The sequence below is a fragment of the Pollicipes pollicipes genome, unplaced genomic scaffold (assembly GCF_011947565.3).
Source record: "Pollicipes pollicipes isolate AB1234 unplaced genomic scaffold, Ppol_2.1 Scaffold_4295;HRSCAF=5057_pilon_pilon_pilon, whole genome shotgun sequence".
Lineage (NCBI taxonomy): Eukaryota > Metazoa > Arthropoda > Thecostraca > Pollicipedomorpha > Pollicipedidae > Pollicipes > Pollicipes pollicipes.
In genome coordinates, this window is record NW_023596461.1 from 8,320,628 (window position 1) to 8,347,084 (window position 26,457).

The 26,457-nt window shown below is 51.9% G+C and overlaps 2 protein-coding genes, 1 long non-coding RNA gene and 1 pseudogene across 4 annotated transcripts; 2 read left to right on the forward strand and 2 right to left on the reverse strand.

Moving 5' to 3' along the window:
- Positions 1–4,934: 4,934 nt before the first annotated feature.
- On the forward strand, positions 4,935–7,563 carry LOC119096646 (27 kDa hemolymph glycoprotein-like). Its single transcript, XM_037219546.1, has 2 exons — positions 4,935–5,583; positions 7,541–7,563. The coding sequence occupies exons 1-2, from the start codon at positions 4,935–4,937 to the stop codon at positions 7,561–7,563; spliced, it is 672 nt and encodes a 223-aa protein (XP_037075441.1).
- Positions 7,564–15,831: 8,268 nt separating this feature from the next.
- Positions 15,832–17,655, reverse strand: LOC119096647 (differentially expressed in FDCP 6 homolog; annotated as a pseudogene).
- A 2,155-nt stretch (positions 17,656–19,810) lies between these two features.
- On the forward strand, positions 19,811–24,049 carry LOC119096873 (MRG/MORF4L-binding protein). 2 transcript variants are annotated; one of them, XM_037219857.1, is made up of 5 exons: positions 19,811–19,868; positions 22,203–22,336; positions 22,727–22,848; positions 22,980–23,142; positions 23,859–24,049. In XM_037219857.1, exons 2-5 carry the CDS (start codon positions 22,234–22,236, stop codon positions 23,999–24,001), a joined length of 531 nt encoding a protein of 176 aa, XP_037075752.1. In that variant the 5' UTR covers positions 19,811–19,868; positions 22,203–22,233; the 3' UTR covers positions 24,002–24,049. The 2 variants fall into 2 exon arrangements, with proteins under 2 accessions (XP_037075752.1, XP_037075753.1); XM_037219858.1 differs by lacking the exon at positions 19,811–19,868 and adding an exon at positions 19,915–19,996.
- Positions 24,050–24,628: 579 nt separating this feature from the next.
- Positions 24,629–26,029, reverse strand: LOC119096996 (uncharacterized). Its single transcript, XR_005094113.1, has 2 exons — positions 25,919–26,029; positions 24,629–25,351 (listed from the first exon to the last, which is right to left on the reverse strand). It is a non-coding gene; the product is annotated as an uncharacterized LOC119096996 (long non-coding RNA).
- Between the last annotated feature and the right edge of the window lie 428 nt (positions 26,030–26,457).

Below are 26,457 nucleotides of genomic sequence, written 5' to 3' on the forward strand. Positions count from 1 at the left end.
CTGCTAATATCACGACGCGAACGATCGAACGACGCCACACAGGGGACCGTCCTCCCGCCCAGTGAGAGTCGCGGAGGCGCCGTGCCAAGCGCGGTCCCCACCTCGCCGGAGCGAGGTACGCGCGAGGCCCTGCTGCGGTTTTTACATGACAGACCGGTGGCCAGTGCAGAACAAAACCGGTGGGCCTGGAGCGAGGGCCCACATGATTCGACGTTGCAAACGCAATCCTGGGCTGCGTGCACCCAGTGGTGAATCCAGAGGAAAGCCGCGGGACCATGGCTCCCCTTGAGCCACGAAGTGGTCCACATGGGCTCCGAAGGGTCCCATGGCCAGCCCGAACGGACGCACTTTTTGCAAATTAACTTTTCGCATCACAAAGTGCGACAAAATTTAACATCTTTGGACCTCCAGGCGACCAAGGCCAGTCGTAAATGAGAGGTACAGATCCACAAGCAGACAAAAATAATTATTTCCTGATTGAGGTAATGGTAATTGGGGACATCGTAGGGTTTATTAAGTTGTCCAGAGTCCCTTTGCTATTGCCGGGGGCACTACACGCCCACTTGCAGGATCAAGCCAATCGCTAAGATGCCTTCCACATTGCCATTGATTTGCTCACATTCGCTCGGGAGCCCTACGCTGTTGTAGGGGCCCTAGCAGCCAGTATGCTGGGGCACTCTTATCGATCAGAGGTCCTCAACGGTTTGTTCCCTTCGCCCAAAATGAGATACATGCTATAACCGTGGACCCATGTGTTAACCTGCCAGAGTACTTTGGTTTCTGAGGGGTCCCTCACACTGGTCTCGGTTAACGTTCCGACGCATTCGCAATATGCTAGATATGCTGGATATAATGGGCCCCCCACATTGGTCGAAGGGCCTTCTGATTTCCTGTCACTTACGGAGGGCCCGACGCTCGTGTCAGGGGCCTCCAATTGTTCACCTACTCAGGACTACTCAGTCGTTCGGGAGTCATCCACACTGGGTCTTGGGTACTCGCTTTTTCAATGGAGGGCGGCACACTCTTATCGGGGGGCCCAACTGTCAACCTGCTCTGGCACTCTTGATCGCACCGGGCGGGCTCGATCGCCGTGGTTAGTGTAAAGCAATTCGGTCCTCATTTTTAATCCCATTTCGAATCATACGATGTCGAATAGCCCGCATTCGACAACACTCCTCAGTTCTTGGCGAAACTGAAATAATAAATGATCAGAGTTAAGTAGGCCAATAATGTTTATTGACACGGAAAATGATAAAGTTTGCACCGATCCCGATCATGCGTTGTTTTCGGTCACCGATTCCTGATGCATCATCAACGCTATCTCAAAAGATTTTCCCTCCCCCTCTTCTCTACCGGGCCAATCATAACATCCTGGGGTCACCAGACCGTCCCGTACTTCTGATCGATATGTTTACTCTCCCCTTGGTCCTCTCCGACAGATCGATCTGCTCATGGAGCGTCCACCCACCGCCCCGGAAGCGATAACGGAGTCGCTCGATCCGGTTCGCGCCGAGCTGCCAGTGCTCGCCAGTCTGGCGCACTGAGAGCACTCCCCGCAGCACGTGCGACGTGATAGATGACCGTACGGAGCAGATCCTGCAGGCGCTCTCGCTTGGATGCGCTGCAGCGGCCGCCGCCCTGGCAGGCTGCCCGACTCAGTCCAGCGTTCCCCATTTCCCGTCCCACGACTGTGCTGACGGCGGTTAACCGTGTGCTGTTTAGCCAGTAATTTGTAATAAACCGCTTTCATGGCTTTTATTTTGTGGCGAGGTGAGGAGCTGGGTGGTGATCGCGAGTTACTGAACTGACATGGGCCTCGTAACACTTGTGCCGCGTCAATGCAGTCGGTATTGCGTCCGCAAAGACCCCTGCGAGCTCGGTGGCGTGTCCTCCTGTTCGTCGTCATAGATCTCCTGAATGGCGATCGGAGGAACGGGCAGTGGCCATTTAACGGGTGACATCGGGAACGGGGTGGAGCTGGTGGGACCCGCCAAGGCTTGCGATGGGATCATCTCCGGGGGAAGTGCCATCATTGCGCTACTGGTCCGAGCCGCAGCCCTCCGCGCCACACGCCGTCTTGCTGTAATGCAACGTAACACCACCCCTGTCAACAGTCCCAATCATTTCTGGCGCTCCCGTGGTAACGCTAGCAGTAGCCGCAAATGATGGAGCATGATAACACTTTATGAAATCTGGTTCGTGCCACTTCAGCTTTCCAGTATTATATCGTCCAATGCTATTTTGTATTATTTTAGTGGCATTTTGAGCAGTGAAGAATTTTTAAAGATTTCTTCAATTCTCGTATCACTTCTGAGTCCACGGAGCCGCCTTGGGCGATGGACTTCCAGAGCTCAGGTTGCAGCTGGGAAAGGGGCGGTGCACTGGCAATCACTCGGAAACTGGTTCGCACACCTGAATGTGCCGTGAACACACATCCGTTTTCTCGAGATCAGCCTCATCTCAGCACTGTTTCATCCCGGTTGCCTCTTTGTCTGCGTCCTCAGAACTGGTTCTAACAAAATCTTTAGCAATTTCGAACGTCACAAGCATTGCATCCGGCATCCCAGCGGCCCACATCGCATCGAAGCCTTGACTCAATGGCGTCATGCTAATGTTAAGCAAGGATGATGCGAGAACCAGCCGGACAGGCTTTACCGTCTTTATAGCGACCTTGATTGCATCCCCAAAGTTTGTGACCAGTGGTTGACGGTGCCGGTGGGAGTCGTCGGCTGGTTCTGCGTATTTGTCCGGGATCTGAGATATTTGTCGTCTATTCGTAAGTCGATAGGTCGACATTCGTCCATGCTGAAATCACCGGCCCCTGCCCCCGACGAAAGAAGTTTGTTGTCCCATGCGAGACAGGATCGGACCTGCCTTAAATATATCGTCCACTGGTCTCACTTCTTGCGGCCAGATATGCAGGAGACGTACAGAGTGTCAAACTCAGGCTAGATTGAATTGCACCGAATTATTGAATGACTTTGGAATGTACAAGATGCTTTTTGCAGTATTGCTGCCTGAAATTACCTTTGCAACATGATAGTCTTTTGAAATTGGCTCTGTATAACCGGACTGCAAACAATGCAGCTCATGGTAAACATAGTATGGTTCTGGAGCAACACCTTGGCAACAGAAAGGTTTTGGTGCAGTCACTGCCAATCTCAGTCCATATAGAGCCAATGTCTCAAGCAATTGTGATGTTGCTTCTGGTAATTCAACAGGAAATGCCAGCCAATGTTTCCAAATAAAACTTTTCGAACATTCAGTACAATTTAGTGTGGCCAAGTTTGGTGTAAGCACACTCTGAGGTCCATGAACACATGCAAATTCAGGAAATCAAACAAAAAACATCCAATTTTTAGCCACAGTGGACAGATGTTTGCAGACTAGCCTCTGATGAAATTGGAAGGGACTGCAAACTAACTTGAGATTTGAATGCTCAGATTGATGGCATACATATGTTTAGATTTTTCCTGGAAATGTTGTGTTTTGCCTGGCATGTGAAATGTTTGGCACAATGTTTTTCAGTCTTGTTGGTAATGAACCATAATGGGGTTGGGTGCCAAAAGGACTTGAAGAAGGGTTTCCATACCTGCAAGCAGTCAGTTCAATTTTCATGTTCTTTTAAGCCTACTCCTTTATGACAAACAGCACCAGAAATGAATTATATATCAGGATCATAGAAAATACAACACAGTTGTAGTTGGAAAGATAAATATTTTATATTATTTTATCAAAATGTTTCTCTTAACACATCAAGCCATCTGGTGCTATTAAGTGAACCATTGATTCATCTGGTGCTAATTAGGTGCACCTGTGATGGTCTGATGGAAATGTTTAACTGACTGCTATAGCATAGTTTGCTAAAACAGTTTTTTCTATTATGTGTGCTTTTGTTTCCAGGTATCTCACTCTACTATGTGCATTGCATGTGAAATTGTACAGTTTGTTTGTGTTCTGTGCTGTTGATATTTTCTCACCATTTGTTTTGGTAGTTGCAAGTAGCATATAATTGTTCAGTGAGATTCAGTTATGCAGTTTTTTCATTTATTCCTGCCAGGGTGACAGGCAGGGATGTCATGTAGCCTCAGTAGCTGAGTATGTTGTGATGCCCCATTCATTCACACATACACACACTGAACAATTTCATCACTTCCTTAGGTAAGCAAGGAAGTTATTTGCCTCCATATGTTGTGGGTTTGCCAGCACCATATTTTCATTCAGCAATAAATGAGAAGTACTAACGAAGTGCTTACATGCTGACTGCTAGCATGCTCACCAAGCACATTTGTAAAAGAGATGTGCTTGTTAAAAAGCATTGCTAGCTCATGCTATTTATGGAAAGTAAGTTCATGGTCATCAGTTCAAGAAAGTAAGTTCAAGATATTGCCCTATCATATAAAGTGGCATATATTAAAGCAAGTCATAGACATAACAGTATGATCACATATGGGAAAGGTTTTGGGTTGGATAGAATGTTGTTGTCAAACCTTCCCAAACATTGCTGTATTTTGCAGTGGAGACTGCCCATTGTTGAGATTACATATGCTGCTCCAAAGAAAGCACAACAATATTTATAAATGATATCTGCAGTGTGTCAAAGAAAGATATTCAGCACTGTCGATCCCATGCCTTTATCTTGCAGCTCTTTCACTCAGAACTCCGAACACATAATGACCTCGTCATGACCTGGCAGTCAGTCTGCCTTGCATCCAAAGTTATCATCCCAGCACATAGCTGGAAAGTGCAAGGAATGCTCGCATAACAATCCGCCACGCTCGTGCGCAGACGTCTGGATCTTCCCAATGTCGGCCCACGCCATCGTCGCGGCGGTGCTGCTGGCTGCGCTGCTGGCCGGGGAGGCGGCGGCCGACACCATCTCACCGGGCGGCGGCAGCCTGCAGCTGCCTTCGGACGTTGCCGCCGCCGGTGCCATGCCCGACGACGTGCGGGACAGCCTGGAGCGGGCCCGCGACGGCTTCTACAGCCAGTGCCGGGCGCAGGGCATCGCCGACCCGGAGCACTTCGTGACCGAGCGGCGCGACCGCGCTGCGCAATGCGTCAAGGACAACGTCGACGTCGACGAAATCGTCCAGGACATTTCGCGGCACATGGAGAACGGCGAGCTGGACGTGCTGTTCTCGAGCCGCTGCCGCGACCTGCCGCCACGCATCTTGGACTGCATTGAGCGGCCGCTCGTCGAGCTGGAGCGCTGCCTGAACGAGACGGAGCGCGCCAAGAACTACTCCGCCACGCTGATGGCCGGCCTGCGCGAGGCGGTCGACTTCCTCTGCTTCAACGACGGCGAGCGGATTGCCATCTTCCTGGGGGAGAAGGGTCAGGAGTGTATGTCGTCGCAACAGGTGCGCGACAGCTTGACTCAGTGTCTGGAGAAACACAATCTGACGGCGTCGACGGCGCCGGACGTGCTGGACAGCACGACGCGCGGCTTCACACCCGCTTTTTGCCACCGCATGTTCGTGGCGCACGACTGCGCCGCCGACGCCCTCCGGCTTTGCGACGATCCGACGCCGTCCAACGTGGTCGACAGCCTGCTGCGGGCCTTCGAGGGGCCGCTGCCGTGTCGGCGAAGCACGTCCGCTGCCGGGCCGCCGGCGCGCGCCGCCGGCTTCGCGCCGCTGCTGCTGCTCTGCGGCGGCGCGCTCCTGCTCAGCCGGCGGAGGTAGTGCGCTGCGGCGTTACCCGCGCGAACGCGGCGCGCGCCGCCGTCCAGCGCGCTGCCACCGCCGGCGGGGAGCGGCCGGGACCCGGCTGCTGCAGCGGGCCCCGCCTTGTACGCCCCAGGTCTCTGGTGTCGTGATGGCTTGCGCGAGAGGCTTCGCTTCCGTCGGGGGCGAAACGCGTGTGCTATGTTTCCGCTTAGCGCTGGGCGCCGGGCACGCTCAGCTAGTCAGCTGCGACACGACGGTCAGTGCGAGGCCACAGTGAAGCATCGCGATGCATTGCGATTGGGATGGATGACCAGGGCGTCGGCAGAAGGGCAGCGTGTGGGCGCCCGTCAGCTGCGATTAAGGGCGGACGGGTCTGGGCTGGAAAAGGCCCGCTTGTTTTGTGTCCGGCGTCGGTGGCGGACTGGGAAGTGCGTGCGGTTGGTGACATGTCTTTCGCTGACGTAGTTGTTAGGTAATGCGTGATCGTGCCCAATGATGGGGCCTTCGTGAAGGTGACTGTCAAGTAAGCAGTGCGTGGCTCTCCTGTGCGCCTGGGCCTGCGGATGTTAAGCCTCTCGGGCCGAGCCGATGTCGTTCGTTCCTTTCTTTGCTCAGAATGTCCTTGGGACAGGTAGATGCACCTAAAGGATCTAAGCGACGAGAAAACACATCGTTAGTGTTTGCCGACTTTCGGATCTTGACCTGCTTACCACTTACCCGCTGTGGTCGATATGTTGTACCTTATTGTCTAGACTAGAGCGGGCATTCGGATGGCGCAATACCTGTGACTGGAGTTCGTCGTGTTCCCGTAACATTTAAAACGTCGAATCCTATTTCTTTTGCCTGTTTTAAACCCAGAGGTCACAGGTGGTAGTTCTTTGAACAGAGGACGGCTTTATTGTGCCCACTGAGGAATGTTCGTGTGCTTGTACGAATCCGTTCATTGTTTTGTGCGAGTGCGTACGATGCCGATTAAGTTAGAGCTTATAGTGCACGCCCACTCGCTGAACCATTCCCTCATTCTGACGTTTTCGTCGCAAGATGCCGTTAAAATAACATATATCGACTTCCATTTCGTAGGTTCGCCTCTACAGCGTTATTATGTCAATGTCGCTACAGGAAGAACGGCGCTACGGGGCTCATTAAATGATGGTTGTACTTAGTCGCGCCTTGTTTGTATTTTCTGGTCAACTTTGTTAATTATTTTCCAAGAAACAGTGTGATCATGTCTCGTGCCCAACGCACCTCATCAGCTTGAGTCAGCATTTTCCGCCGTGCACATCCCATGCCGGTTAAATAATTTGCGCTGCTCTCAACCATGTGTATTTCCTCTCTGGCGTAGAGTGTGAACGTAGCCAAGGGGTCAGGCAATGGCCAGTGCCTTCCTGGAGGCGTATGCTGGTATACGTTACAGCAATATTGATTGGGCCGAACCACTCGCTTGCCGCGGCTTTGTAAGGATATATATATATCCGGTCCGAGCGGCTCGGTGTTTCACAGCCATGCGCAGTGGATGTGGCGATCAAAGCTGTCATTGTACTTCATGCAATTTTGTTTATGCTTCGTAATGTAACCTAAGACGTAAGACGTATCAAAGGCGCCGTGTGTAGTGCTCTTGGCGCTGTCCGTCGTCATAGTCACTTTCGTGTACTATTGAGCATTTACCGTGAAGGCTATTAGCTTATACAGAAGAAGCATTATGTTTGAAGATAGGCGCATCGGCGCTGTGTCGACTATATAGACAATACATACTGGTCACCGACACAAATGATGGTCTCAACTGCCGGTGGAGCCTGTGCGACAGAGGGCCGCTGCAATGCGCGGTAATGCCGGCATCTGTCTGCTGCTCCGGGGCTCCCTCCGGCCAGGGCCAAGCGCCACGCGCGGCTGAGTCACCGCTGGCGCCGGACGTCCCGCCCCTCGAAGGCTCGCGACGCCGCACGCTCGGCCCAGATGTCGGGATGTGGTGCGCTCTGATCACTACGACAGCCCCGACGCTTTGAGGCCGAGTGGGGCAGGCTCCCGGAGGAGTCCGCTTCGAGGGTTTCGGGGAGGGGTGACAATTTCTGATTTAAATTTTGACTAGCGATGCGGGGAAAGAGTGACCTAAAGAGACTTTTTACTGCTGTCGTAGGCCGGTATCCCCAAATCATTTTTCAAAAGCGCGTTCTCCGGTGGGAGATAAGAGTGCGGTCAAGCAAGCTGATGGACGATCCAGCCTTCTCCGTGAGAGTATACATATGTGTATATATATATATATATATATATATATATATATATATATGTATATATATGTGTATATAATTTGAGGACCCGTCTGCTAGGTGCCTTTTGCATAGGCCAAGAATGAGCTCGTCTTAAAAATTTCAACGAGAACCTACACATGATTAAACGCTACAATGCTTCACAGTTGAAATGCTTCACAGAATGGTGAGCAAATCTGGCATCCGCCAACTGTCCTTTTGTTCGGGTCTTTGTTTACAAATGCAAATGAAGGCTTAGTCCAGATCGATCGACCTGGTGTACCCCAACGCTAATTCCGCCAGGACATGGGCCACCATTTTGCCATTTTGCCGCACCCGCGGTCTGAGAGGGAGATGCCGGACTCCTTATTCGGCGGCACTGGACACGAGTCCCAGTGCGAGCGCGTTGCTTGACCGAGCCGGCATGGCATGCCAGCAGGCCCCTGGCCGGTAGTAGTCATCCGAAGTCCGGAGCGGCTCTGTCGCAGCGTTGTCTGGCAAGTGAAACCCTTGCGAGTCCTTCCCAGCGAAGGGTGGAGACAGTCGTCCATGGAACTGGACAGCACAGCTGGTGGGTGAGTTCAGGGTATACGCAACAAGCTTCGCTTAACAGGGGCTTGAAACCGAAGCCACGCGTGCAAACCACACAAAACCAGTAATTCAAACAGCATTGAAATCTGTTTCATTTTGTGTTTCTAGTTTCTCCCTTTGCGGGCCTCATGAGCGCGGGTAAGCGAAATTCGGAAGCAGTTGTTGCACATGCTACTGATTCCCATGCTCTTGACTTTGCTGGCTGCAATTTCTTATAATTATTTTTTGTGGACATTGCCTTCACAAGGGCGTCAGCAGGAGCCAGTAGCGTAAGCAGAGGGGGGGGGGGGGCACAGGGGACACATGCCGACTCCTCATAGATTCCGAAGGGCCCATCGGGCCCCTCGGGACCTACGATTAAGGGTCCGAAGGGACGAAATGCCGGCCAGAGGTCGTATTCAGGGGCCCTGGCCCGCAGGGCCAGGCACTCCAATCCCAGAGGGCCCTACGCGCTGATCAGGGACCCCTGGGTCGATAACGGCCTTTATGTTGGTCAGGCACCACCAGTAACGCACATTCGGTTCCGTGGTAGCATGGGCCTGAGGGCCCATTCTACAGTCAAGGGCTCCAATGAAGGGTCTAAGGGAACGAGGGGCTGGTCGTAGTTTTATTCAGGGTTCCCAGACTTCAGGGACGGACCCTCAAATGACAGTCAGATGGCCATCTGCGCCGATTAGGGATACCCTGAGTCGATGTGGGGCAACATATCGGTCAGGCACCATCAGCGCCGCACAGTCCGCTCCGTATCAGTGTGGGACTGAGGGCCCATTTCCAATCAGCTGCAAAGCTGGGGCCAGTGGTTTACGCTGGTCGGCGCCCCTGTATCTGCCAGGTGCCTGCAGCGCTTAACAGAGGATCCTTTGCTCACAAGGGGCCCCGAGCCGACCAAGAGTACTAATCGATGAGGCCCGGAGAGGGGCCCGGACCCAACGGAACCGACTACCAAAGGCTCTGGGAGGGCCTAAGGGCCGAAAGCTGTGTGTCACATCAGTAATCGCGGCTCGTAGGTTGGTGACCTGAAATGTCAGTCAGAGGTCCCCCTGCGCGGCTTCCTGTCAGTCTGCACCTGGGGACCCATTTCCCAAGCAGGAGCAAACCCGGGGGCCACGATTTGCATTGATCTGGGTCCCTGAAACAGTGGTTGGGGCCCCTGTGTCGGTCAGGGGCCCGCAGTACTTAACAGGGTTCATGTTTCGGCTCGTGTCGCTGGTCGATCACGGGCTTTGTTTGAGGACGCCCGAAGAGGGGCCGGAGGACCCCTCGGGACCGAAGATCAAGGGCCCAATTGGACTCAGGCCCAGCCCTATCCCGCCTGTAGTGTCGTAACCTGAAATCTCAGTGGGAGGGTCTCTTTTATGGTCCTCTTATTAGGGCTATTTATCCCTCTTATACAAAGCCTCGACACGGAGCAACAGTCGGCTCCATGTCCGTCTGAGCCTTTGAGGACCCATTGTAGTAAGAGTGCCTCTTGCACTGATTAAGGACCCCCGAGACAGAGCATTCTTCTGCTTCGGCCTAGAGGTCACCAATCACTAACAGTCAGAACAAAGCGCAGACCGTGTCGGTCTGAGCCCAGGGGGCCCATTTCCCGAACAGGGACACGGCCAGGCCCGCGATTTATATTGGTCGGGACCCCTGCAACAATGCGGGGCTTCTGTATCGTGCAGGGACCCATAGTGTCTAACAAGCTGACCTGTGTCAACAAGGGGCCTCGAGCCGTTCAGGGAAGGATTTGATGAACAGGGACGCGGACGAGACCCCGAATTACAGAGGACCTCTTACGTTGTCGGGGCCCACTGTCAATGAATGGAAACATGAAAATTATGATGATTGCTCGTGTTGAAACAATGGAATTATCCTATAATAATCAGGGCCCAGTACCGGCCGTTGCAGGTTCCATCCCAATTCCAGCACGGACCCTTTAAGCCGAACTGGAGTCCACGCGCCAATTATTGGCCAATCCGCGGCGATCAGAATTGTTGTTGCGTCAATAGGGGTCCCTGCGTCGATCTAGTATCAACTGCGTTCTGTGCGGGTCGGGAGGTCTTCCGCGTCAGGGAGGGAACCAATGTGATATGATGTATACCTCTAAGAGCCTCCGGATCGGCCGGGGGACCCCGTCCCGTGTCACAATAATGACAATTGTAAAACATCCTGTGGTGGGGCTGAATGGCCCTGCAACGCTTGACCGGGTACAGCAATGTGCATCCGCTGGTGTTTTGTCAAGCGGGCTCCTTTCCGGAAAAGAAATAAGGGGCCTGATTAGTACTGAATAGAGTGGGTAGCAATAACTTAAAAAAACGAACCAGACCAGACCATGTTTACCTGACAACATCTATTCTTTTGCTGAATCGACTATTGAATCAATTTATCAACATGTTTTGGCCTGCGCACCCGCAATCTCGGAAGCAAGGGCAGCGATAGCCTGGGTTTCAGTCTCCGTAAAACCGAACAGCGTTGGCGCTTCAAGTAACACCAGGCGGCCGGTGCGGCGCCCGCGGGAGGAACCGGCGTGGAACAATGCTCTCAAATGCCTGAAAAATAACTCGTTCGTTCAAAGATTAGGCTGAGCGTATTTGTTTTCCAGCTTTGAGGTTGTCCTCTGGGGAGATTAACAGCTTCAGCAACACAAGTAGAGATTCTACCTGCACTCCTCCAGTTGTACCATCAGATTCCAGCACTACTCCGCGGTGCTGTAAAAGCAAATAAATCCGTTCAGTTTATTGAAATAAAAAACGAACGGGTGAAATACAACAGGCCACCTTTTAAATGTACGGTTTGATGTCCTTAACCGCTAAAACGTACTGATTTAAAAGGCGTCATCATTTCCGTTCAACCGTTTGCCACAGGCGTAACATTAGCCGCAGGACCGACGCTGCGCGGCCTATGGATGTTGCAACGCGAGGCACCGAGGTTTTATTTGCTAAGATTGGCGAGAACTCATGCTTCAAAACTGTGCCCTACAATGTCCATCGGTTATCAATTCAGACTCAATGTGGAGCATTTTCAGACCAACACGGTTCGGCCATGTGAGTGCAAATTGTTAGCCCATTTCGACGTGCATTAGCGGGGTCCGTAATATCTCTGCACAACCCAGATAAAGATTCTGACAGAGCCTCTGAGTTCTGTCGGCTTAGAAAGATTCCACTCAGCCATTGTACAATGACAAACGCCAGTGATGTATTTAATGAGGTCGTTTAACGCATGATTTCTGGAGTTGACTAAGCATGAAATTTGGAAAGAATTGATTTCGCGGTGGCTTCCGGCTTTTGCTCCAGGTATAGAAGGTAGAAATGAAAAGTACCAGAGAAAAATACGCTCTTATTGACAAATGGACCATATTTGGTGATTTTTTGGGAAGAGACTTTTATTTATCGTGCTTGTCTGGATATTTTCAACATTAGCCTTCAACAGCAGCCTGAATTGATCAGCGATACAAATTTGCCAAATTTGGGCATGTGCGCTCGCAAATCTTAGCTACAAATACCTCGATGATGATCGATGTTGCAGTCTCCATAGGCCGCACAGCGTCGGCTCCGCAGTTCTTATTGAACATTGGCCTACGGTTGGACGAAACTGATGATGCATTTGAAAGAAGTAAACTTCGACGCTTTAGTACATCAAACCGTACATTTAAAAGATAGCCGGACGTATATTTCACCCGTGCGATTCTTAGATTGATCAATTGATTAATTGAATGGATTGACCTTAACCACACTGCGACGTGGTGCTGGATTTGGAGGTATAATTGGAGGAGTAGAAGTAGGATCTTATTGTGTTGCTGTAGCTGTCAGTCTCCCCAGAGGACAGCCTCAAGGCTGGAAAAAGATACACCAAGCCTAATCCTTGAACGAAACGAGTTATTTTTTTCAGGCATTCTAAAGCATTGTTCCACGACGGCCACTCTCGCGCACAACGCACCAGCCGCCAGGTGTTACTTGAAGTGGCAACGCCGTTCGGTTTTACGGAAACTGAAACCCAGGCTATCGCGCCCTTACTTCCTAGACTGCGAGTGCGCAGGCTCAAACTGCTTTTTGTGAACAATTTTGTTTGTGAACAAATTGCCACTGCTTTTATGTGACAATCCTCAAAACCCTCATGTTACAGTCCATTGTCAGACGGCTCCGACCAAGCAAGAGGCCCTCTGTCACTCGGGCTCTCGTCCCCGCCCTTGGTGGGCAAATATTCCCCTGACCAGCTCGAGGTCTTTTTTGACACAATGGACGGACCCAGAGGGGGGCCACGGGGCCATGCCGCCCCTCTTGGGCCCCGAGGGTCGAACCCGTCCGCTTATATGTCCTCTTTTATCACCCATAGCCGGCTGAACAGACGCGGTTTTTTACCCAACGCGCAACAAAATGGGACGGTCTTTGAGCTTCCAGGCGACCGAGAACAGTCGTCAGCGAAAGTGAAGGGCCAACAAGTAGACAGAAATTACTCTTTACTGTTTGAGAGGGTGGTGATTAGGATGTTGTAAGGCTCATCCAGCTCTCCATGTGCCCTACACTGTTTCCAGGGGCCCTATATGTCCGCTTTATGGCCAATCCGATCGTTAAGAAGCCTTCTACGTTGCCCTTGATTTCTTTGCATTTGATATGAGGGCCCTGCGCTGCTGCTGGAGCCTTTCCTGTTGCGTGCCGGGGCACTCTCGTCAATCAGGAGCCCTCCACGGACTCATTCCATTCGCCCGAAATACTAAACGCTAGAGATGGGGGCGCTAAATATTAACCTGCCATGGTATTCTCGGTTGCTCAAAGACCCTTCGCGTTGATCTCGGTTAACCTATCGACACACGATATGATCATAAGTCCTCTCAAATCTGTCACTTGCTTAGGGCCTTACGCTCCTGTCGGGCGTCTTATCTGATAGCGTTTGGCACACTTGTTCGTTCGGAGCCCTCTACATTGGATCTTGGGTGCTTCCTATTTGAATGACGGGCCATGTTTGCACCTTCGCCTGATCCAGTAAGGGAGAAAACACTCCGCTCATTGTGAGCTAGCAAAAACACAAGTCCAAACCACCAGCAGCTTCTGGCCACAACCTAGCAAGGGCAGGGGTTTGAGCAGGGCGAGCGCACACTCAGCCAATTCATTAGTATTTAATCGACACGGGAAGTGAGTACGCCTATGCAGAATACTGATCAGGGTTTGTGGGATCTGTTAGTCCGTTCGCGGCACGCAGGTGGGACTGGTAGGCACGGTAGGTGGGGCATGTAGGTACTGCCAGTGGGGCTGGAACTCTCTCGTAAAAATTAGCCCCCCCCCCCTCCCCACTCCGACGCACCATCGCAAATTCTGGCTGTCCCCGCCCTCCGAGGTTATGCACACCTATTGTCCCGATTAGTGGTTTGTGCTCCGCGTCGATCAACGCAGGCCTACAAATATTCCAAAACCGCGACAGCTATCTGCATCGTCTCAAATAGCAACCTCACGGTGCAGAGCAGTAGCTGCCTGCTGTCGTGTGACGTAAGCTGCCATGTGGGTTTATAAGTTCCAACAGGACACACAGCACAACTGCGTCAATTTATTTGGAGCGCCGATACAGCTGAATCACCCACAATGATGTCAGAGACGGCCAATTTCGCGTGGGAAGTGCGGGAGGTGCTCAGTACAAAACATGTGACCGTTTCTTCGCAGAACGGAACATTTCTTCAAAAGACTCTGCCCCTTCAAGCACAGTGGAGCTCCAGACGACGCATCAAATGGATCAACATCACGCATCATACAAAATATCTTGTAGGTCCGCCAATAAGGCAAGTGTTAAGGCAACTCCACCAAAGACTTGCACAATGTTAATGCACTACTGACCGCACGAAGTCAGTCAAATACGCATCACAACACATCGTCCCAGAAATGCCTCCATGACTGGACGCGACCAAAACGGCGCTTGGATTCGCACATTCGACCTGATATTACAAGCCGTTTCCACAATCGGCCAAATGGCCGGAAGACGACCCAAATGGTGCTTGGACGGAGTGACCGCGGGAATATCATACTCGACCTACGCCTGGCCCACCAAAGGAGCACTCCGCTCACTCCGGGCTAGCAAAGACACAAGTCCAAAATACCAGCAGCTTCTGGCCACAAGTTAATAAGGTTACGGCGGCTGCGCACAGCGACACGCACAACGAAAGGTCGCATTGCGATTGGCGGCAGCCTGCTGCTGCTGGAAGACATCGGCATGTAGACAGCGAACACCATGGCGGCAGCACATAACGGACCGGCACACTGTCCATCAGCAAGAGTTGAGCCCCGTGCTGCGACTGATTAACAGCGTCATGTTCTTCCTGAACGACTACCAAACACAGTTCGTCTGCTACAGGGCACCATTGCACGAGCAGCAATTAACTGCGTGCGCACGATGCGACACCAGACGATGCATTTCAGAACTAATGGAAATCACATGTTCGCATGGAATACTCGTATTCTCTCGGTTAACTGTCACTAGCTCCACCAATGCCATCACAGCATAAACACAGGATGGAAGCAAACAGCACCAAGCATCGCTTCGCGGGCTGGAATGAGAAGTGCTTATCACGTGGAGCACAAAAGCCAGGCTTCACCAAAATATTAATTTCTCATTGTATTCTACAAGTCGACCGCTCCGCTCCCAGACGTGCGAAAGCACGGAAGTGGGCAAGAGATGGGGAGCAGCAAGCCAGACGTTTGGGAAAGGCATCACCGGTAGCCTGGCAGTTTTGCATGGACAACCCGCCAAATCACGCGCATCCCACCCTCACCTCACAAGACCCCAGCTTGCAAGTTTCTAGATATCTGGGGACACATGTAACGACTGATTCCAAGAAATACATACTCCATTCACAGTCATGGAAGACATGATGCCTGGGTTTAATCTTACGGGAAATTTTGATGCTTTAAGTCGCCGAAAACGTACGGGCCATACAAACAAAAAATTGACATGACATGACATGGTGGCATGCATTTCGCAGGACTTGGCTACGCCCTAATGCACCTGGAACACCCGACGAATTGCATGATTAGCTACCTTAGTGCTCACGCCGAAATGGAAGCATCGGTCCACCTTTGGTTATGGCACATTTGCAGCCTGCAGTCTCTACGAAGCACCATATCGACGATAAATACAAGGGGCAAATACGCCTCCAGCTGTCAGATTTAGGCCATAGATACCGGTCATATTGTGACACCGACTAAACACCGTTTACCACAGCGCTACGTAACACTGCTTTGAATCGCATCAATTACTTCAGTTAGTAAGCCTTTCCAACAATCAAAGCGGCTCACATACCTCCACAGCGAACCTGCAGCGGATCGGTAGTGCACCGAGCGCCCAGCGTCTGACCCGGCTCAGGCCACGTCCGCGAAGCCAGCCGCCACACCGACGCGACCGTCGGCGTGACAACCCCGCCAGACGTGACCTAGGGCGAGCTGGGGCCAGCAGCGGGCGGCGGCCTCTCGGCGGCGCCCGCCGACAGCTCCTCGCAGGCGGCCGCCTCGAGCGGCGAGACGAGCGCGGTGGCGGCGCGCGCGCCCCGGCCGCGTGTGTTGTTGTTCAGCTCGGCGCGGGAAGCTGCTGCTGGGCGCGAGACGCGCGAACTCGCGCGGGTCGCGGAAGCTGGCCGAGCGCAGCGGCAGCCGGCCGGCCTCGCCCGGCGGCACCGCCGACTGGCGCAGTGACACCTCGCGCTCGCGCACGCGCAGCTTTGACTCCACCTGGCCCTTGGTGCGCTCGGCCGTGATCAGCTTGCAACGGGCCGCCTTGAGCTCTCGGTCGAGCTTGACACGACCCTCCTCGACCTCTCGCAGGCGCAGCTGCGCCTCTTCCAGCTGGCGCTGCTTGCTTTTCTGCAGCACCTCGAACGCCTCGCGCTTCTGGCGCTCCTCGTCCAGCAGCGCCGTCAGCTCAGCCTGCAGCCGCTCCAGGTCCTCGCGCTTCTCCCACTCCTGGCGGAGCACGCGACTCTGCGCGCTGCGCACCAGCTCCTCGTCGCGCTTGGCCTGCTTCTCCTCCTGCAGCAGCCGCTCCAACTCCAGGCGAGTTTCCTCCAGTTCGGCCAGCTTGCGCTCCTCCTCGGCCTTCTGCAGCTCCAGCTCGGCCGCCTGCGCCTCAGCGGCGGCGCGCGCAGCCGCTCGGCCTCCAGCTCGGCCTTGGTGCTGTCCATGATGTTGATCTGGCTGAGGCGGCGCCGGTCGTCCTCGTGTTGGCGCGCCTCCGTCTGGTGCCACTCGGCGCGACGCGCCGCCGCCAGGTGCCGCTGGCAACCCTGAGGCGAGCCCGAGAACGAGACGGCCGTCTCCAGCGCCGACAGCCACTGGAACTTGGTCTTGTAGTCGGGCGCGGCCAGCTCCAGCGCAGCGCCGTCAGCCGACACGGAGAACCGGTTGGGCCGCACGCCGCTCTGCTCGATCAGGTTGACCACCTGGGTCTGCGGACTGAGCGGCAGCCGCAGCTGCGGCCGCGCGTCGTCGCGCCGCCGGTAGCAGCGCAGGTCGCGCGGCGTCAGCACGCACCAAAGCGGCCGGAAGCCGCGTACGCAGTCGGCGCGCCGCTGCAGCGGGCCCTTCTTCACCACGTCCTCGACGACCACGTCGTAAACGTCGTCGATGGCCTCGCGCAACGCCTCCGTCTCCATGTCCTGCGTGTAACGTGTCTCCAGGAAGGCGAGGAAGATGGTGAACTTAAAGTGGTGGATGATCTCGGCCAGCTGCTGGAAATCGGCCGAGTCCCAAACGCGACCCAGCGCCTGCACAAACTTGCTGGCCACGAAGTCGACCTCCCCGGCGTTCATGACCACCTGCACGGCCAGGTCGGGGTCGGACATGAGCTCACCAAGACAGCAAAAGACGCGGAACAGCTGGCGCACGCATTCCTCGGGCAGCGTGGGCATGTCGCGCTTCATGGCCGTCGGGGCGGTACAACACCCAGCACGTGTCCTCGACGGCCTCGTGGTAGACGCGCAGCTGGTCCGGCGTCAGGTCGGCCGGCAGCCGCGAGAACACCTCGTGTGTCAAGTAGTACTTGTAGTGCTCGAACGTCAGCGTCGGCGTGCTGCGAAACTCGCTGATGCCTGCCTCCACCTTCTGGTCGGCGAGGTCCAGCAGCGTGCCCAGGTTCTGTGTCAGCACCTTCAGCCTTGACTTGGTCACGTTTCCATGCTGATCACTGTCCCAGACTGGTGAAAGCATGCCAGATGCTGTTTTCGAGCATTGGCAGTAAATCCATGACGTGGCTGGGTGGAGTGCTCTTGTGGTCAGTGTAGTAATGAAATATCAGCAAGAATATTGCATGCTTTCCTTCATGATATGCATCATTCTGAGCATGGACTTCTGGCATGAAAACCAGGAAAAGCTTTCACTCCTTGATGCAGACTTTCAAGGACACACTATCACATAGCAAAATGCTTGTTGCCAATCTACATTGTTATCAATCACATCTCCCCACTGAGTGGAATGTGTTCATTACTGCTATATAACAGGCTGTTCAAGTCAAACACCTTCCAGCTATCCCACACATTCATTTGCAATATCTTGATAGCAAATTACCACCCAGTAGATTGGGTTTTTGAGTCCTCATCACACTGTGTCACCCAACACTACAGGCTGACTGTACTAAGAATGACCTTTTTCTTGGGCAATTTTTGGCCTGAAAGATCAGAGTCATGTCACACATGCAGCTTTGCATCTGCACCTGTGAGAAAACACCAAACACATATGTCATATGTACTTGACAGGTCCAGGATGTGGGGCAGGCTAAGAACATCTGTTGACAAACTGTGCCAATGGGTTTCAGAACCAGGATTGGTAAGGACCTATCCTTAAGTTATTTGGGTACCTGGGCATGGGTATTTGCTTATAGCACATCCCCTAGCATGCACTAAATGCTGTGATGTGTCTTCTAAGATTCAGACACAGTGGATAGTTGGCAGTCCACTGCAAAATGGTTGACATTGAAACTTGGATGGTTGCCAAACTGCCCTGGAACTTCTATATACCACAGCACAAGGCAATGCAACATGAAAGACATTATGCCAACTTAATATCACTTAGTTAAAGGCATATATTGCTGTTAATATCTTATGCTCTATACCATTCTCCTTTAAAATCATCATAATTGACCTGCACAAATTATTCTGGAAAGTTTGGCTTGAGCACTCAGAGTCCAATGTTAAGTTCACAATCCAATGAGAGGAAAGCGGAACTTGCCAGTTTCGACAAGAACTATAAAGCTGTCGCTCAATGCATGGTAATCAAGCTAAACCCCTGGCTTCGAAGTCAAATCTAAGCCAAAGTTCAAGGTGGAGCCAAAGCTGAGGAATTTAAACCTGCAGCTGGGAATCTGAAGCTAAAGCTGGCATCTGCATATCTTTAAAATGTGAAGTTGAATCTGAAAAAGTGGCTTCAACCATAGCATAGCAGGAGTAAAAAATCAACAGCTTAGAAAGTAGGAAATATAAGGTCATACCCAAGCTTTCAGTTTGAAATCATTGGGTCAAAGTCTGAGGTGAATCAAATGTTCAATGTTGTTCTGCAAGTCGCAAACCCATTTTTTATGGAGGCCAAAACTGCATCAGATAAGAAAACATCATCAGTTTTGCAGTTGATTGAGCCAAAAAGAATAATAGAGAGGACCTCAAAACCAACCTAAAATGGAGAGCACCATAACCAAATATGGCAATGGAAGCATGAAAGATGGCATCTCACATAAATAAACTAGAACACAACCAGAAAAGGCAAACCACAAACACATGCTGATAAATTATCCTCAATGTACAAATCAACCTTGGGGCTCAAATGGGTACCAGAAGTGAGACCCCACCAGCACAGACCAGAGGGCAGGCCTGCAAAGCTGCAACCTGCCCGGACGTCATTGATATAGGGCATACCGAAAAAGTATCCTGGAGTTACAGATGTTTTTTAACAAGACTGCACCCCGCGGACGGGCAATGCCCCTCACGAGCAAACTCGCCTAAAGCTTTGATTAGCGTAATCGAATCATTAGCATGCATTAGAACCCATGAAAGGAAATGTTTTCTCTCCTTGATCAAATAAATTTCCCCACTGCCAGGTACTTCCCTAAATAGTCGTTGTTTTGCAATACAACGCAAAAAAGCTCCATTGCTGCATAAAAACAGGTCCAAAATAAAAAATATCCCTTATTAGAACTGTGTTTCTGTCAGGACCCAGGAAAAACGCAACGAAAATCTCCAAAAAAAATATGGTGAAAGAGGAAGAAAAAAATATAAGAAAAAATTGGGATATGGTAGTGTTTGGTATCTCAACTTTACGACAGACACAGCGCAGCATTTTTGTTTTGTTTACGTGCTAGCCCGCGGTTCTCATGCTGCCCGAAATCCAACTTCCGTAGAGTAGGGCTGGTCTCAGGGGTAGGTGTATTATGTTTATGTGCGCATACGTGAGAGGTGGAGAGACTAAGCCAAGGATTTTTGCACCTTTTGTTCCATATTATCGTCGTGACCTTCTGTTGCAAGGCTAGATGAGGTAGTTCACGAAGGTCAGCCATGCTGAGTTAACCTATGTTTATTGCAATGGTGGGTTTAGGAAATGTAGCCAGCGGTCACCAGTAGCTGGGCCCCCTTGTTGCCAGACTGTGAAACATACGCTACACTGAAAAGTTAAGGTTTTTTTATATTGGCGATCAGAGTGATTTGCTTTACCATGTTGTCTGCACAATTTCAGCTGTTAGGGAGCCAATGGTCATGTTTCAGGGAATTGCGATGTTGTGGAGCCAATTCCAGGCATGCCCCCAAAACCCTGAAAACATTTCATGGAAAAGTTATCTAGCTTTCACGTCTGTATGCCAACGGATGTTGCTGCTTAAACAAATTTATCAGCCACCCATGCAAAACCCATAGTTTGCCTAATGTAACACATCCTGTCCTTATATAACGCTAGCTAACAACAGGTTCAACTAACCTGTGTGACAGTCAGTGTGCAAGACCCGCCCACTGTACGTGATAAATGGTGTCATTGTGATACAACTATAGCATGTATGCTTTTAATGAGTGTAACACATAAATAACCAAAAACTGCCATCAATACTTTTATTAATGTCATCATCAGCACATGTCTTAAGTGAATGTTGTATATTTCTATGGGGTTTTGAATAGAAATAGCCATATTGTCATTCCATAAGCCATGCTGAGAAAAATATTATCATCTAGGTATTCATATCTTACATTCATGAACACAATTTTCAGATGTTACAATATAACTAAGAGCTGTCAGTTGGCTTTCAATCAGTGATGTGCAAGGCACATAGAAAACATTCACAATAATGGCATCATTTAAATCCTGTCATTCCATACACAATGCTGAAAAATATTGTAGAGTTCTTCATATCTTGCATTGATCATGATTTTCAGATGTAACAGCATAACAGCTGCCAGTTGGCTCCTGAATGACAGGACAAGTACAATGACATAATTAAGCAATGATGTATCGAGAGGCATATTTCCTAAACAGACAAATTGTGTTGTCAAAAGCAATCTTTTCTTTTCAAAAGTATACAACCTTTCAGAAGTGAGCTTGCTTCATTATATCTGATATTTGCTTTATTATTTTCAAAGATGAAAGATTCCCTTCAATTGTGGCCTAATTAGTTTTGCCTACAGCCCTTATTGTGTTGTGTTTGCATGCAATTATCATTATTTTCTAATTCTGTCAGGCAGTAGCTCTTCATCTACTGAAGTTTGTGGTGTGGTTGGCCAAACTCAGAGCACTCAAATGTGCAAGGGGATACATTGTTGATTTTTTGTATGCAACTCTGTCAATGCAATAGACATGCTCAGCATGTTCAGTATTTTGTCCATCCTGGTCTATCAGGGGCCACAGACAAATTATCTACTAAGCTGTAGCATCATCTGCTGCTTGGTGGGCTTCAGTGAAAGGCAGCAGGCACATTGTAGCATGTAATCTAATTCCATTGCCAATTGCTGCTCATGCAGCTCTTTCTTAATGAATTTTGATTGTATGTGAACCTTGAAACTCTACATCCTGTTAACAGTTATCTTGGGAACCATGGCGTCCTTTGCACACTTCTCCCATGTTAAGCATTCAGGATACATATCACACATGTTTATGAAGTTGCTGTCTAGGAAGTGCCTCATTACTAAACTTGATCTTCACAGAACACCCCACCTTACTTGTTAAGGAACAAAAGTTATGGCATGCAGTGTTGTGTCAGTGCAGTGTGTGATGTGATGGCTGTCAGGACCCCTTCCTCCATGCCTGTCACATGGTTAATGGATAACCATTACACTTAATGCTTTCAACCCAGTTGTAAATGCTAAACTGTCTATGCATATTGTAAAACTTGAAGATTTTTCATGTCCCTTTACTGCCACCTGGGGTGCATATTGTAAAAAAACTTGAAATTTTTCATGTCCCTTACTGCCACCTGGGGAGCTGCTATTATTTGCTGCACATGGTTCCCACAATCTTAATGTTATGGGTCAGAAGTATGGTCAGGAAGAGGCAAGCTGTAAGACTCAGCTGATAAACTGTGCCCAGAAAGCCTGAGGAGCTCTCCATCCATCAACACAGGAAGAGTGCCAAGGCTGGGATGCTGATTACTCAGAACAGTCAGTGACTGGTGCCCTGTTTCTTAGGCCACATACCTTTCCATGGTGAATTGATTTGGTGTTTGTGCATCATGTTCATGCTGCACAGCTGTTGATTGTCAACATGTGCCCCCTCAGTAGTGTGGAGCCAACTTCATGGGATGCAGCCATGACAGCTGACAGGGGGCCACAGTCTTCTGCTCAGTCAATCACATGGAGCGTGGAAAACGAAATTCACCTGTTTGATGCAATGACTGGCTACAAACCTGTTGGTAATTATCTATAGCTAGTTCTTAGATAATTGTTTTGGTGTTTGATGGTACATACTGTCTTGAGTGCTTTTTCTGGATTCTATCATATTCTGATCCTGTCAAAAGAGGCAGTGTATGTCAATAATTAGTTCACTTTGCAACCTTGTAGCTATTTTGCCTTAGGATACATTATTTGCAGTGGAGTTGAGAGACCTGCTGTATGTGGCTCATGTATTCTGTGAACATTTTTTACATGTGTGCATTATTAATACATGAATGCATTTTTCTCCACTTGTTCATAACACCTATTACAAAATTAGTTTTTACTTCTTGTTACCACTGTACATTTACACAAGAATGCCAGCGTGATGCTGGTACCCATTAACCAATGTTGGTGATGTTTGTCTCCAGGGGTCAACAAACATTTCCAGATGCTGATGATACTGGAGCGGTTCTGCTCGCGAGTGCGACAAGACGTGCCTGCTGCGGTCATTTGGGATCGGCTGAACCAGCTATATGACATGACTGCTCTGGTGTGTATGCCACGGTTCAGGGTTCACCATCCATTGCAATGACTTATGACTGACGTTTCGTGGCCGTCGAGCACCAGCAGCACGCAGCGACATCTGATGGTGCGTGTGACCGAGCTTGGGTCTGCGGCCAGGACGAGCTGGAGAATCTGCCGTTCCCGAACAAGCAGTCGGAGTTCGGCCTCCCTGCCGACGAATTCGACAGCCTGATGCAGGAGAAGCTGCGCGGCGGAGAGCAGCGCGACGACGAGAGGACCCGCGACGACGGCAGACGACCCAAGACCAAGGAGGACAGGGGTGAGTCAGGAGCGGCGCCCGCCTGCCTCGCCGCAGCTGACGCAGTTGGTACTGCCTGGCGCTCGAGCCGTGACATGACCTGGTTATGTGCGCTAGCGAGGCGCTATGGCAATGCACTCGCGTGTGTTCCTGCGTACGGTTCGCTAAATTATTGTTCCTAGTGGCAGGGTTCGGTCTGGACGCGGCAAATGAGGTGCAGGTGCAGCTGTGACAAGTATCCTTGATGTACATAAGCAGGCATTGCGTGAAGATGAGCACGCATTGCTTACAAATGTATCGAGGCAGCTCCAACAAATCCGCCACGCTGTGCCAGACTGTCCTCAGCCTTTGTAAAGCGAGACTGGTTAATTTGAACATAGGCATTGTTTTGCCCCCCCCCGACCATATTACCATTACCTTCCATACAGGCGTCGCTTTTTAAAACGCGATTCTCCGACAGAGTCAAAGTTACAATGGGGGGGGGGGGGGGTGATAATTAGGCGCTCGTGGACCATATTGTACTACACGACTCCCCCATTGGCCCCTTTGGCACAAAGCTTTACAGACAAATTGCAAGAGACAGACATAACATTTGATGAACATCAAAGTGTCATGAGAGGCAGTACGATTCCACAACTCTCCACGTGCTAACTCGGGAACCTCCACCGCCCACATCTGCACTTGGGAACCGTCCCACCAAGCCTTCTCCGCCCTCACTTCAGCTCGTGTGGCGGCAGGGGCCGGCGCCACGCGGGAGAAGCGGAAAGGCGACGCCGGAGACCAGGTGCGGCGCGCTCCGAAGCGGGCGGCGCGCGACAGCATGGGCAAGGCGGGCAGCCCGGCCGGCACGTCGCTCCCCAAGCGGACGCGTCGCATCTGACCGCGCCCCGCTCCGGGCGCCGGCTACACAGCGTTTTCGAGCGGTGTTTGTGGGACGGTGGCGTGTGGGACCAGTCGGGGATGAGCACAAGCCGATCTCGGCGCCGGCGGTCGTTGGTCGCCGGGCCTGTTTTTACCTCTTGTGCACGCCGGACGGCCCGCAGGCGGAGGCAGTGGCGGGGCCGAGCTCGGGCTGCTGGTGCCTCGTGCGGAGCCGCGAGGGCGGCATGTGTTACTCCATGCTCCGCGTTGTAAGGCCGTGGGATGCGCTCTTGACTATGTGGGTGAAGCTCGGGGTTCTGGCCCCTTCTATTGAATAAAGCCTTCGTAGTGATTCGTTTACGGGAACGTGTTCAGTGTGGAGTTACTGCTATCGCCAGCACACCTCAAATCGGCCTCCCAGGGCCTGTACCATCCGGAGCGCATCCAATAATCCTAAAAGCTGACGTTAGTCTGTGGTGCTGCATGGTGAGGATGGGCCAAGTCACAGCGATTAAGCATTTGGACGGGGATAAATCTCTGGGAGTGCTGTCGGGGCTTGGAAATATGTTCTGTAAGACGCAATCGAATACCGCTCTGATACAACGCAGCGCCTGGCGCTCTCCAACCAACAAGAGCTCGAGACGGCCAACACAGCGGCGCCTGGGGTTGTACGCCGGTTCGGTTTATTGGAAAGTCGCAGAGAGCTGGTCCCAGCGTGGCTGGCCGGTCGGCGCCGGTGGTCACGACCTGGCCCGACCGCGAGCTGGGGAGCGGCGCTCAAGAATAAATACTATGACCCGCGCCGCCCCGACGGAACGTTAACACCCGCGGCCCGCGTCGGGCGCCGGACCGTGACGTCACGCCCCAGCCGCGCTGTCGCTGTCACGGACGGCCGCGGCGGTCCACAATCACGGCGCGTCGGAGCGCGAGGCGGCGCACCACGTGCCCCGCGCGCCCGGGTCGGACGCAGCGACGATATTGTACTTCCGAGCGCCGCCGGAGACAGGACCGGACACTGGCAGCGGTGCCGGCGCGGCTACGACCGTCCCGCTCCCTCAGCGAGAGCGACACGCGGCGGCGCCGCCGCCGACACTCGGAATAAAACCCGCCACGACACCGGCACCGACACGTCTACCCACAATTGCGGAATAACTGATGCGCTGTCGGGCAGGCCCGGTACTGGCCCGACCCGCCCGCGGCCGCCGCCCACTGACTGGGCCACCAGTTGATACCCTAGCGGCCCGGCTCGTTACTGCCAGAGCGGCCCGCTGAGCGGGGCGCCGCTGCCCAGCGGAGCGTAGGACGTGGGCGTGCCGCCCAGCGGCATCTGCTGGTGTCCCATTGTCATGCCGGCCATCTGCTGGTGCAGCTGGAAGCAGAAGTTGTGTCAGATGTACGTTTGCTCCTGCCGGTGGGCGCACGATATTTTGCGTCAAGTTTATGTTGTGACGGCTTGGTTGGGTGCATAATCCCATTCCAGCCGATCTTTGACAATCAGTTCCTCCCAGTCGTCCTGCTAGTGACCGTCAGTCGTGCTGCACTGCCCACCAAGACACGTTTGTAGCGTCCAGATGTCTACTCCATGCACTACATATTAGCGCAGTTGATGCTTTTACGAGCTCTATCAGCCTTTAGGGAGTCCGTGGTAAGGTGCTAGTATAAAGTAAGGTAGTTAGTATAAAAACACTTCAGTGTATCACTTGAAAATCTTTGAGCCGTGGTCCGACGATTTTTCCCAGAGCATGCGACCTTGGCGTCCCCATTTCAATGAATCTCAAGTCGAGGGAAAATCATATAAATGATGTCAACAAGCTTTGCAAGAAAAGCCCGCCACCCGAGGATCGCACCTGTGCGCGCATGCGCATCACGCGTCTCGACACGATCTGCGACGCGTCGGTGCGTCTGGCAGGTGCGTCCGAGCGGACCAGCCACTCACCTGCGGGTACCCGTTCTGCGGTAGATTGGTAGGCGGCATGGCTGGCATCGACTGGTTGTGGCTGTAAGCGCCCGGCCCCGCCATGTATGGTTGCTGCTGCTGCTGCTGCTGCTGCTGCAAAAGGGACGAGTGGTCTCGGTGCTAGGCTGGAGTCTAGGTTTCCCTTCACGCTTCTTTTGAAATCTCGAGGAAACCTTTTCTCGAGGTCCCGAGTGAATAGCACGATTTTTGGCTGTTAAGCTCACCAAGAGAGCTGATTTGCCAGCGTATGATACGTCCTTATCTTTATCGAGGCGATACGTTGTTTTGTTTTTGCTTTTTGTTTTATTGGGGGTCATCACGGGTTTTTCCTGAATATTACTACGATGTTTCCAAATCCTGAATTTGAGTTGACGGAGGTTCATCTATTTGTACATGACAGGACAAGTGAATTCAATTTCGGCCCAAGGGTGGGCTGTGCTTATGTTCGAAATGCAGCGCATTTATCGCAGGTGTGGGAGATTGTAAAGGAGGGCGAAACGGACGCCCGCTCGAAGCTG